This window comes from Zalophus californianus, chromosome 6 (genome assembly GCF_009762305.2).
Source record: "Zalophus californianus isolate mZalCal1 chromosome 6, mZalCal1.pri.v2, whole genome shotgun sequence".
NCBI lineage: Eukaryota > Metazoa > Chordata > Mammalia > Carnivora > Otariidae > Zalophus > Zalophus californianus.
The window spans coordinates 84,135,675-84,148,581 of record NC_045600.1 but is presented as its reverse complement, the minus strand read 5'-3'; the positions used below and the strand labels follow the sequence as shown (position 1 = coordinate 84,148,581).

General features: G+C 48.3%; 1 protein-coding gene across 1 annotated transcript in view; it reads left to right on the top strand.

Moving 5' to 3' along the window:
- Positions 1-12,840, top strand: part of VPS39 (VPS39 subunit of HOPS complex) — a 48,878-nt gene extending 36,038 nt beyond the window's left edge. The window contains 14 exon segments of the mRNA XM_027570593.1: positions 4,012-4,155; positions 4,645-4,786; positions 4,932-5,018; positions 5,350-5,423; positions 5,810-5,908; positions 6,479-6,596; positions 7,101-7,229; positions 7,866-7,968; positions 8,201-8,246; positions 9,130-9,279; positions 9,453-9,533; positions 9,535-9,588; positions 9,853-9,944; positions 10,716-12,840. Coding sequence (XP_027426394.1) covers positions 4,012-4,155; positions 4,645-4,786; positions 4,932-5,018; positions 5,350-5,423; positions 5,810-5,908; positions 6,479-6,596; positions 7,101-7,229; positions 7,866-7,968; positions 8,201-8,246; positions 9,130-9,279; positions 9,453-9,533; positions 9,535-9,588; positions 9,853-9,944; positions 10,716-10,791 — 1,395 coding nt within the window. The 3' untranslated portion in view covers positions 10,792-12,840.
- The last annotated feature ends 67 nt before the right edge of the window (positions 12,841-12,907 follow it).

The following is a 12,907-nucleotide window of genomic DNA, read 5'->3' as shown; positions in this document are numbered from 1 at the left end:
TTGAAAAAGAAAACCAAAATCGACAGCATCACAATTCCAGACTTCAGGCTCTATTACAAAGCTATAATCATCAAGACAGTACGGTACTGGCACAAAAACAGACACATGGATCTGTGGAACAGAATAGAGAACCAGAAATGGATCCTCAACTCTATGGTCAACTAATCTTCCACAAAGCAGGAAAGAATATCCAATGGAAAAAGTCTCTTCAACAAATGGTGTTGGGAAAATTGGACAGCCACATGCAGAAGAATGAAACTGGACCATTTCCTTACACCACTCACAAAAATAGACTCAAAATTGATGAAAGACCTAAATGTGAGACAGGAATCCATCAAAATCCTTGAGGAGAACACAGGCAGCAACCTCTTTGACCTTAGCTGCAGCAACTTCTTGCTAGACATGTCTCCAAAGGCAAGGGAAGCAAAGGCAAAAATGAACTATTGGGACTTCATCAAGATAAAAAGCTTTTGCACAGCAAAGGAAACAGTCGACAAAACCAAAAGACAGCTGACAGAATGGGAGAAGATATTTGCAAATGACATATCAGATAAAGGTCTAATATCCAAAATCTATAAAGAATTTATCAAACTCAACACCCAAAGAACAAATAATCCAATCAAGAAATGGGCAGAAGACATGAACAGACATTTCTGCAAAGAAGACATCCAAATGGCCAACAGACACATGGAAAAGCGCTTAACATCACTCAGCATCAGGGAAATACAAATTAAAACCTCAATGAGATACCACCTCACGCCAGTCAGAATGGCTAAAATTAAGTCAGGAAACGACAGATGTTGGCGGGGATGTGGAGAAAGGGGAACCCTCCTACACTGTTGGTGGGAATACAAATTGGTGTAGCCACTCTGGAAAGCAGTGTGGAGGTTCTCAAAAAGTTGAAAATAGAGCTACCCTACGACCCCGCAATTGCACTATTGGATATTTACCGCGAAGATACAGATAAAATTGATCCGAAGGGGCACCTGCACCCCAATGTTTACGGCAGAAATGTCCCCAATAGCCAAATGATGGAGAGCCCAGATGTCCATCAACAGATGAATGGATAAAGAAGATGTGGCATACACACACACACACACACACACACACACACACACACACACACACACACTGGAATATTACGCAGCCATCAAAAAATGAAATGTTGACATTTGCAACAACGTGGATGGAACTAGAGGGTATTATGCTAAGCGAAATAAGTCAATCAGAAAGACAATTATCATATGATCTTACTGATATGTGGAATTTAAGAAACAAGGCAGAGGATTGTAGAGGAAGAGGAAAAAAACGATGAAACCAGAGAGGGAGACAAACCATAAGAGACTCTTAATCTTAGGAAACAAACTGAGGGTTGCTGGAGGGGAGGGGGATGGAGGGATGGAGTAACGGGATGATGGACATTGGGGAGGTATGTGGTGTAATGAGCACTGGGTATTATATAAGGACTGATGAATCACAGACCTGTACCCCTGAAACAAATAATACATTATATGTTAATTAATCAAATTTAAATTTAAAAAAAACACTCATGATTCATGGGAAGAGGTCAGAATATCAACATGAACAGGAGTTAGGAAGAAGCTGATTCCAGCCCTCAACGGTGGCTTTGAGGGGTGCAAGACTTCAGTGGAGGAAGTGACTGCAGATGTGGTAGGAATAGCAAGAGAACTAGAATGAGAAGTGGGGCCTGAAGTCGTGACTGACTTGCTGCAATCTCAGGATAAAACTGTACTGGATGATGAGTTGCTTCTTACAGATGAGCAAAGAAAGTGGTTTCTTGAGATGGAATCTAGTTCTGGTGAAGATGCTGTGAAGACTGTTGAAATGACAACAAAGGATTTAAAATTACCCATAAACATAGTTAATAAAGCAGTGGCAGGGTTTGAGAGGGTAGACTCCAATTTTGAAAGAAGTTCTGTGGGTAAAATGCTATCAAACAGCATCACATGCTGTAGAGAAATCATTCTTGAAAGGAAGAGTCAATTGATGTGGCAAACTTCCTTGTCTTATTTTGAGAAATTACCACAGCCACCCTAACCCTGAGTCATCAACATCAAGGCAGAACCCTCCACCAGCCAAAAGATTATAACTCACTGAAAGCTCAGATGATGGTTAGCCTTCTTTAGCAATAAAGTATTTTTAAATTAAGGTATATACATTATTTTGTTAGACATAATACTACCATAAGCATGCTTACACATAAGCATAACTTTTGTATGCACTGTGAAACCAGGAAATGAATTTAACTCACTTTATTGAGATACTAGCTTTATCGAAGTGGTCTGGAACCAGACTCACAATGTCTCTGAGGTATGCTTGGATATGTATTCGTGAATTCGGTTTTTTAAAAATTTATTGGGGCCCTTGGGTGGCTCAGTTGGTTGAGCGGCTGACTCTTCGTTTTGGCTCAGGTCATGATCTCGGGGTCCTGTGTTTGAGCCCTGCATTGGGCTTTGAGGTCAGCTGGGAGTCTGTGTGAGGATTCTTTCTCCCTCTCCCTTTGCCCCCCCTCCGCTCCCGCACACTTGGTCTCTCAATCTCTCTCTCAAATAAATAAATCTTTAAAAAATAAAAAAATAAAATTTATGGGGTTATTATTGCTAATGGATATCAAACTAAAGTTGTTCTGTAGCTTACTTTTTAAAAATTTAGCTGTATATTGAGAAAGTCCTCTGTCAATAAATATTCTTCTCTAACATGGTTTTTTTTTAAGAGGGAGTATTTAGATTTAAGTTTTTTTTTTTTTTTCCAGTTTACTGTTATGGAGAGATAAGTGAAATTTGCAAGGGAACACTAAAATTAATGTCTCCATTAAAGACTGTTCACCACAAACTTCTGTCACAAAGGGCTGTTATTTATTTTCTGGGCACTCACCCAAAGTCCGAGAACTTAGTAAATTTTTTTCCCCATAGGTGTTGTGAAGACCTCTGTGGGGGTCCCCTGGGCAGGCACTGAGAAAGACTGCCGGGAAATTGTAAGCCAGCTACCTGCCGCCTGCTTCTGGGTTAGTGAAGGTCCCATAGGTCTGGTCAGGCATGTGTAGCCTTGGCACTTCCTTGACATTGGGCTCCAGGGGTACCCAGACATGCCTCTGTCTGCACCCTGCACAGCTCATGTGGCTGTGTCAAGTGAAGAAGGTTCCTGGGGCAGAATGTCTCCTAAGCCTGTGGCATTGAAGAAAACCCTCTGTTGCCAGTGTCTTTGCTTCAGGACTCCGAGCACACGTTTTTCCCAGGACTTCTCCACTGACATTTGGAATGTGTGGGTTAGCTGACCCTGATACTGTGCCAGAGAGATGGTAGAGCATATAAGACGAAGGGCATTGCCAGACACAGTATAGTACAACTTGGGTGATTATATTTATGTGAAGTTCTAGAATAGGTAAAAACTAATCTCTAGTGATCGAAATCAGATCCGTGGTGTCAGAGGTGGGTGGGATTCTTTGAGAAAAGCCCGAGGGAACTTTCTGGGGTGATAGAAAATGTTCTGTTCCTTGATTGGGGTCGTGGTTATATGCATGTACATATGTGTCAAAATGGATTCATACTTTAAAAGGGTACATTTTATTGTATGTTACACCTCAAGAAAGTTGATTTTTTTTTTTTAATAAAAGAACATGGGCTTTGGAATTAGATCCTAATTTGAAACTTGCCTCAGCTGCTTGTGAGAGATCTAATTATCTGTGCCTTGGCTTCTTCGCTTGTAAAGCAGGGATGATAATAATGTCTGCATTTGTTGTAGTTTTAAAATAGGATGACATAAAGTTCTTGGCATGGTGCCTGGTGTGTAGTAACTACCCTATAAATAATTGTTGCTGGATCTGTGGCAATTTGGCATTCATTTCTTTTGATCCCCACTAAAGATTATATGCTAATGTGAGATCAGGGTGGATAAGTGTGAGCTGTGTTGGCTGTATGTGGAATTACAGTAGCTCAGGTGATAAGGATGATTTACTCCTGGCCTTAACCCCACATTTTCGGGCCTTGGCAGAAACGAAGCCAGTTGGTAAAGAAGCTGAATGACTCTGATCACCAGTCTAGCACCTCCCCGCTTATGGAAGGCACTCCCACCATCAAATCCAAGAAGAAGCTGTTGCAAATCATTGACACCACCCTGCTCAAGTGCTACCTCCATGTGAGTTCTCCAAGCACTTAGTACCCACAATTCCCCAGTCCCCTGAAGCTGGGAAAGGGCTACCTTGGGGTAATTGCCATCAGTAAGAGTGAAGTATCTTTGATGATGGGTACCACCTAGCCTTGACCTGACACCTCTGAGTTTCTGGGAATTAGGAGGGTAAGGCAAGACACTGCTCCAGAATTTGCAGTGGGCTGATCTTCTCTGGTAAGACTGGGGTTGGTGCTACAGGGCAAACAGGGACAGTGTTTCCTGAATGTATCCCCTCCTGCCCTGCACTCCCCTCCAGCACATGAAAACCTGCTGTGTGAAAGAGCATAATGCTGTGAAAGCCATTCCCGGTAGTCCTGATAAAGGGCGGTTGGCCTTCTCTGGCTTGGGTTCCATCCCTGGCCTTGCGGCCTGAAGCAGGCCTGGGCTAGGAGGGGGACAGGGGTGGGGGTGCCCCTTCACGACGCGGCTGCCACGGAAGTCCTACTTCCTCCACAGACGAACGTGGCCCTAGTGGCCCCTCTGCTGCGCCTGGAGAACAACCACTGCCACATCGAGGAGAGCGAGCACGTGCTGAAGAAGGCGCACAAGTACAGTGAGCTGATCATCCTCTACGAGAAGAAGGGGCTCCATGAGAAAGGTGGCCGGAGCAGGGGCTTCTCGAATCTGGGAGGGTCTCTTGTCTGGGGAGAGGGGAAACCCACTGAAGTACAGTAACTCTCCCGTGGGCATGTGCCTCCTGGAAGAGGCTAATGACCTTTTTTGGGGCGGCACTTCATGGCCAGCTCTGCAGGTGCTGGTGGACCAGTCCAAGAAGGCCAACTCGCCTCTGAAAGGCCACGAGAGGACAGTGCAGTATCTGCAGCATTTGGGTAAGTCCAACTTTTGAAAGGGAAGTGGGGAAGGATTGTGTTCAGATGGACCTGATCTCCGTCCATTTCTGATGCCGGCAGGTCAGTCCGCTCCCTGCCTTGTGCTCACCCAACTTTGTTTCTCCAGTTGGGGTCAGAGTAACCCCTTGGTGGAACTGTGACAACCCTTTGGCATGTAGCCAGCCCAGTAGGGCCAAGCAGCCCTGAGTGACTGGTGCTTGGACAGAACTATCTTCCCTGGAAAGTAAATTCGGGGGCAACCTGTGCACCCACCTTCCCAGTCCTGTGGCCAGGGTGGGCTTCACCTGTCGACAAATCTTTTCCTTCCCAGGCACAGAAAACCTGCATTTGATTTTTTCCTACTCCGTGTGGGTGCTGCGAGACTTCCCAGAGGATGGCCTGAAGGTAGGTCACAGAGGTCTTTTGGATTTATCTAGTCCCATGCTGGGTCCTGATTCTACTAAGGACAATGGGGTTGGGGGGGTAGGATTCATGCAGTTTCTCTGGTGTTCAGAGGAGTAGTCTGGGAAAGAGACAACAGTGTAATAATGTGGAGAGAGCCTTGTCCAGACGTCAGGAGATTGGCGCCCGTGACCTAGTCTGTCACACGCGCTACAGGTGCCATCTGGTAGACCCTTCCCCCTTCAGAAGTCCACTTGACCCTCCACTGTGTGTGTGTGTGTGTGTGTGTGTGTGTGTGTGTGCGCGCGCGCACACGCACGCGCACGTGTGTGGTTGGCAGCACTGCAGTCAGATGGTTCTGCTGCTGGAACTCGGGTTTGTTCTCACAGATCTTTACCGAAGACCTCCCGGAGGTGGAGTCTCTGCCACGTGACCGAGTGCTCGGCTTCTTAGTGGAGAATTTTAAGGGTCTGGCTATTCCTTATCTGGTAAGATCTTTTTTTGGTCTGAACTAAAAACCTTTAAATGCAGGATCCAGGGCCACATGGGGCAGTTATCGGGCAATTCAGATTGGGGTTTATGTCACTTGGGGATTGGTAGTAATGTAAGGAAGAAGATTATTTCTGCCTCCTCTGAAGAAAGATCTTGGTAGATCAAGCCTGAAATGTTACCTTTGATGAATGCCTTCTAAATCGAGGTAAAGTACAGAGGGATAAAAGAGAATGATGTTCAAGAAAAACATCTCAAAGCCACATTTGTATGGCCATTCAGATTCAGCCATAACCATAGGACAACCAAATTGGTTTTAAGTACCAGAATGCAACTATGTAACCGTAACTACGTGGGCTGATGCGAGAGTTTAGAGGATTATGGGACAAAATTAATGAATGAGCTTAGAGTGCAAATCAAGAAAATAATCCTTGATATTGCTGGGTTGTGAGCTATTTTAGGAGACAATCTCAATGGGACCTGTTGGGCCTTAAAAATATAAGGGAGACGGGGTGACAGAGCTGGGCCACAGCATAGAGGGTACCAGGTAGACCCATGTCTTGCCTCAGGAACATGTCATCCACGTTTGGGAGGAGACAGGCTCTCGGTTCCACAACTGCCTGATCCAGCTGTACTGTGAGAAGGTGCAAGGTCTGATGAAGGAGTATCTCCTGTCCTTCCCTGCAGGTACCAGTTCTAATAGAAAGCCAGGTGGCCCTGGGCGTTAGAGGTGACCTGGGACCCGAGGGTGCCATGTGGCACAGGGAAGCAGACCTTATTCTTCTCTGTGGGCCCAGGTGGGTGGGAAGTTCCTCAGAAGAGCCAGGGCAGCTAAGTGAGCCAGCACGGGAGACTCAAGAGCTCGTGTCTGGATCTGGGCATCGCTGAGCATTGCCCATATGGGAGGGGGAAGGAACAGATTTGTCTGCAAGACGACAGCTGTGCTGATAAGAAACAGATTTGCTTACAAGAGCGCTTGTCTGTGCAGCTTGATTTTCTTTGTATCTCAAGCTGATGTTTTGGGGTCGTGTAGAGACCATAAACTAAGAAAACTCCAGCTGGAACCCACTGTGGAGGCCCTTTCTGATCATTGTGGTGATACCATTGAACCCCATCCCCTTCGTTTTTCTTGATGATCCCACATTGCTGCCCCACAGCATTGTTTCATTTTGAGCTTGGTTTCCGTTGAAGGCAAAACTCCAGTTCCTGCTGGAGAGGAGGAGGGTGAGCTGGGAGAGTACCGACGGAAGCTCCTTACGTTCTTGGAAATTTCTGGCTACTATGATCCAGGCCGGCTGATCTGTGACTTTCCTTTTGACGGTGAGTGTCTGGCTCATGGCCAGAAGCCACTTCAGTGGAAGGTAATGCAAAAACTCATCCTTCTCTTTTCCCCAGTTCCCTATTCTTCCCAAAAGTTGGGGCTGGAAAAAGCCCCGTGTTTCAGGCCAGGGCTGCTGTTCTGTCCCATCTGAAGATTCGCTTTTGTACCGTGACTGAGAGGAGTCTGTTTTGGGTGTGAACCACCAGGCAGTTGATGGCCAGGTTGAAACCTGTTTACTGCATCAGTACATGTTCTTGGGCAAGTTCATTATTTGGCAGTATTTGTAATCTGGCATAATCTGTCTGAAAAAGACGCACGTTTGTTTGATTTATAAGCTCCGGGGGAGCAGAGACCAAGTGTTTCCTTAGCTGGAGTGCTTGGCACATTGTGGGCGCTTATTATGCACTTGGTTGTTGGATGAGCGTTCTTTCCCGGTTTAGAAGTGATCACAAAAAAGATGGGATAAAGTACTTTCTAAAATAGCTCCCTTCGCCCTTTTTAAAATTTTAGCAATTTTCTCCTTGAAAAAATCCCAAGTAATACAAATAGTTTCACCCAGTTGTGTAACAGCTTAGCCCCTGGCCTGTGCTTACTCAGTGGTGGTGAGGGTTACTCAAACTTCTTCTTCCTCGCAGGCCTCTTAGAAGAGCGCGCACTGCTGCTGGGCCGCATGGGGAAGCACGAGCAAGCGCTCTTCATCTACGTGCACATCCTGAAGGACACAAAGATGGCCGAGGAGTACGTTCACCCTGCCACCGCACCGCCCAACGAGTCCGACAGCAGGCCCCGAAGAGAGAGGAGAGGCAGAGGAGAGGCGGGAGAGGTTCAGAAAGCCGCCTCCCCTCCGCTCTGCCTCCCGTGCTGGCCCCCGATTGTGGCGCCCTCATGAGGCTGTTCCTGCAGGCAGAATTGATGACCTCTCTCTTGACATGGCTGCCCTGGCCTAGTCTCACCACTTTCTCCCTTGCAGGTACTGCCACAAGCATTACGACCAAAACAGAGATGGCAGCAAAGACGTAAGTAGTGACACCGGCCCCAGGGTACGTGTGCTTTTCACTGTCCCTCACAGCACTCCTCACCCCCTTGGGGGTGGCCACAGGTGACACTGGTAGAAGTTGCTGAGATCACTGATTTTGCGCATGTGTACTGAGGAGAGACAGGGTGATTGTACATCCTGGTTTGCTTGGGATGGTTCTGGCTTATTGTCATCCTTGTGATGATGAGTAGCACCCTGCCCCTTTACTTAAAAGAGTCCCAGCTTGTTTAAGTTCTGTGGTCAGCCTGTTGAGGAGGAACATCTAATGGTTGCAGTGAGGTGCACTTATGTCCCCTGTCTAGAATGCACATGGATTTGTCTGTGTCTGGACACTTTCGATTGTCATGCCTGAGGGTGTGGGGCCAACTGGAATCTAGGCGGTAGAGGCCAGAGTCGCTGCTCAACAGTGCACAGGATAGCCTCAACAAAGAATTAGCCAGCCCAGAATGTTGAGTGCTAAGGTTGAGAAGCCCTCTGTTACTGGTACCAGTAGGAAAGGTGGTGTCTCAGCTCAGGTTAATCCTCATTTGCCAGAATGTGACAGGGTTACAGCATCAAATCCAGATTCCTGGGAGGGATCTTTTTGAGTCATTTTGCAGTGTTAGCATTTTGTCGACAGTATAATGCTTAACAGACACAATGCATTTGATTTTTTTTTCTCTCAGGAAAAACATCCCTTAATTTTTAACATCTTCAGTTGGCTGACTTTACCAAAATCTTTTAAAATGTGAAAAATGATGAATTTTATGCGCTCCAGGGCAGCTCTTACTAGAGACCAACCCCTCTTATTTTTAGGTGTGGTAATGCTGGGGGGTTCTGGGAGGCTTACTGCCAGCCTGACGTGTGTGACTTGTATGAGACAGGTGTATCTGTCCCTGCTCCGGATGTACCTGTCGCCCCCCAGTGTTCACTGCCTGGGACCAATCAAGCTGGAACTGCTGGAACCACAAGCCAACCTCCAGGCCGCCCTGCAGGTCCTTGAGCTGCACCATAGCAAGCTGGACACCACCAAGGTCAGGAGCTCTTCTGGGGAGATGGGAGGCGCTCAGGGGTGTACTGAGTGAGAGGAGTGAGAGGCGGGGACAGAGGAAGGGACTGGGGTTCGAGAGCTGTGTGGCTTCAGACTTTTCCTCAGGCTCACTCCCAATCTGTCTCACCCCGTTCCCATCTCTGTTCCTGTCCCTAGGCCATCAACCTTCTACCAGCAAACACTCAGATTAACGATATACGCATCTTTCTGGAAAAGGTCTTGGAAGAAAATGCACAAAAAAAAACGGTTCAATCAAGTGCTCAAGAACCTTCTCCATGCAGAATTTCTGAGGGTATGAACCTTCCAAACCCTAGGATGGGGTTGTACTTCTTAGTATGAGACGGTTAACCACATATTCCCCATAGACAAAAGCAGAGCTTTGTGTTCCTTGAACACTATTGCTCAAACTGATGTCATAACCATCTCGACAGTGGGTTGCAAGGGTTTCCATTAGAGGCATCTGTGGGGGCTGGGGGGCGGAGACAGCTCCAGCCTCTGCCTTCGGTTCTGTGTGCCGGACTCTGAGGCTTCCGTCCCAGTTGCTGTCCTCTCGCAGGTGCAGGAAGAGCGGATTTTACACCAGCAGGTGAAGTGCATCATCACAGAGGAGAAGGTCTGCATGGTGTGTAAGAAGAAGATTGGGAACAGGTGAGCCTCCTCCACGGCTCTGCAGCCTCAGCTGTGATGTGGGTCATGCTCAGGATGGATTTCTGCCCTTTAGCTGAAGGGGAAAGCATGGCTGCTGACTGTCTCGGCCACTGTTACTTCTTGAGCTTCCAGAGAGCAGTCCGTGTTGTCTGTTGTGGCTTAGCTTTGAGGATTTAAAGACTTGCAGTGTGTGGCATGGAGCTCTTGACTTTGTGCCTGTAGAGCCCTTCCCTTCTGGCAGCTAGACGTTGTGATGTAGCCAGTGGGTGTGTATGAGTTGTATGTGGGAGAAAGTTCTCTTTTAGGGTGTGCCAGTGAAGGAAGAAAAAGATCTTTCCATCTGCTACCTCATGACTTGAGTAAAATCCTGAGCCAACATCATTCTGTTTAAAGCGTATGCTCTAGTCTATCCCCTTGCCTGCAAAGCAGGGTGCTTTGTCCTTTTTCTTATGTGAGTGGAAGAATCCTTTTCTTTAGAAAGACGTTGTTAGAATTAGCTTAAAAACTTGTCCTGATGAGCAGAACCATCTGCTCCATCTGCCCTGTATTTCACATTGATGACTTAATAAGAAATATTCCCATGCCTTCAAACTTCACGGAACTCATGCTCTGTTTGGTTATTTGACAGAGATGGTGGCTGTGTAAATCCAGAAGACCCTAGGGGCGGGCCGTTCCTTGTGGTTAGGGTGGGTCGCTTCTGGGATGGCACTTGGGTAAGACACCTTTTCTAGGAAGTGGTCTTCTCTCCTGAGCCGTTTTCCTTCTCTGCAGTGCATTTGCAAGATACCCCAACGGAGTGGTCGTGCACTACTTCTGTTCCAAAGAGGTCAACCCGGCTGACACCTGAGCCCAGCATGCCAGAGACTCTTCTCATGGACAGTCGGCTATCCCGGAGAGGGGAAGGAGCACCGGCCTTAGGAATGGGGGGCTGCTTCCACCACCAGGTGTCTCCCCATTTGGACACTCCTGGCTACCTTGAGCCCTGGAACATCTCTGAATTTATCAGACTTGCGGTCTGGTGTTACCAGCTTTTTGATAGAAAAAAGAGATTAGCTATACCTTATATACCATTGTGTTGCAGGCAATTTCGGAGAATTTACTACCTGCTTGGACGGGAGGAGGTGGGGAAGGCCATTGTCCTGCCTTTGCACACCAATCACCTGATCAAGGAAAGTGTCTCAAGTGTCTGTAACCCTGATATTGTTTATGCAGAATTTTCTTTTAAGACACGTGCAGAACTTGGCGTGGAGCCCCCTGCGCGGTGGCCTGGAGCCTGGGAGGAGAGCTGTCCTAGAGCTCCTCTCGCCATGTGGGCCGGCCCTGGCCCTCTAGGTGATGACAGTCATTTCTCCGTAGTTGCCATGGCCCCTGTCCCCCGGGTTCTGCCTGTTCATCGTGTCCTGTTTCAGTCTCCATTTCGTCCTCACTATTGATATTCCTTTATCTCTCCCCTCACTGCTCCCCCCCACACTTTGTCTCCCGCTTTCCCCACACCGGGGATAACTGATATTTAAACAAGGTAAAATGAGAAGCAAGAGGAAGTCTCAGTTTCCAGGGTACACTGATAACTGATTGTCAGGTATGTTGTAAATAGGTCCTCCTTGGACTGAGAGCTCTGTGCCTAGAAGCTTACGGGAGTGTCGTCCCCCTTCCGCCGGGGCCAAGTGTGACGGTGGCTCTCAGGACAGCCTGCACTAGGGCATATGACCTCTTAGGCAGACACCTGCGGAGGCGCCCGCGCCTGGTCACCCACCAGCCACCCAGGACAGGTTTGCTTGGTCTCTGTGAGCCGAGTGCTTTGTGCTTTGGCACTTTTCTCCTTAGCCAGTGTCGTCCGCTTACCTCACGGTTGGCCTGGCCGTCCTTCTCCAGCTTTGTTGTGCAGGGGTTGGAGGACTGTGCCAGCCTGTTGTAGGTAGGTGGGTCTCGGTTACACACAGGACCGATCAGATCAGGAGCTGATGGGGATGGGAGGTCGGGCATGCTTGTGAGGTGCCCGGGGACAGCCGAGAGCACTGCAGGAGGTGGCCGTGGCAGCCACACACGGGTTTATGAAGGAACGCACCGCCAGATCCCCGGAGCACTTGCAGGGGGCAGGGAAACACCCCCCCACCCCCGCCCAGGGCACTGGAGGCACACAGGAGGAATGTCTAGCATGGCAGGCCACGGACCTACGGGGAGAGCAGCCCTGCATCCTGTCGTCCCTGGGGTCTTTCAGACTCAGTCTTGATGCTGCTGTGTTTTTAACGGTGGGAAGGGTGGGTGATGGTTCCCGGCCCTGACAGTGTTTTAGTAGCCTGGCCTTGACAGGTCGTGGTTCTTTTTAAACCACAGCACCGCGCCATGTGGGGTCTGTGTCGTAGGCCGCCTTGTGGGTGTTGCAGACTAGGCGCCTCCCAGGCACACCACCCACAGAGGGTTCAGAAGTACAGAGTGCATGCCCTCAGCATCACACACACAGACAGGGACTCTGCTCAGGTCTGGAAGGCAGAACAGCGCTTCGGAAGAGCCGTGTCCCACCTGGCCATACCAACCCACAAGAAGCCATGCTGCCCTTGGACCTGTTTGCACCAGCTTGAAGGAGCTTCCCCTGGGAGCAGCAGTAAAGTCGTCAGGCCAGCCCCCTGTGCAGCGGAAGCCCCGCCCTGCGAACCCTGTCTTCCTGGCTTGCTGTGTTTGTATCTTCCATTCCCACAACCTGTGTGGCACATCTGTTTGAAGCAATAGAATAAAGAACGTGTGTTTTCTTCCTTCTGGAATACATCCACGACCCAGTTTTCCCGGACTCCATTCTCCCTTCCCTAGGCTCTCTTTGCCCTCTCTGGAGGTATGGAGAAGGCTAGAGATGAAAGCTCTGTAATGACTCATGAGGATCTCTCATAATAAACATCAGAAAGCAAGAAACCAGCCTATTTGAGTCTTTCTCCCCCCCTTTCCTGTGAAGTTACATGGGAATAACAGTG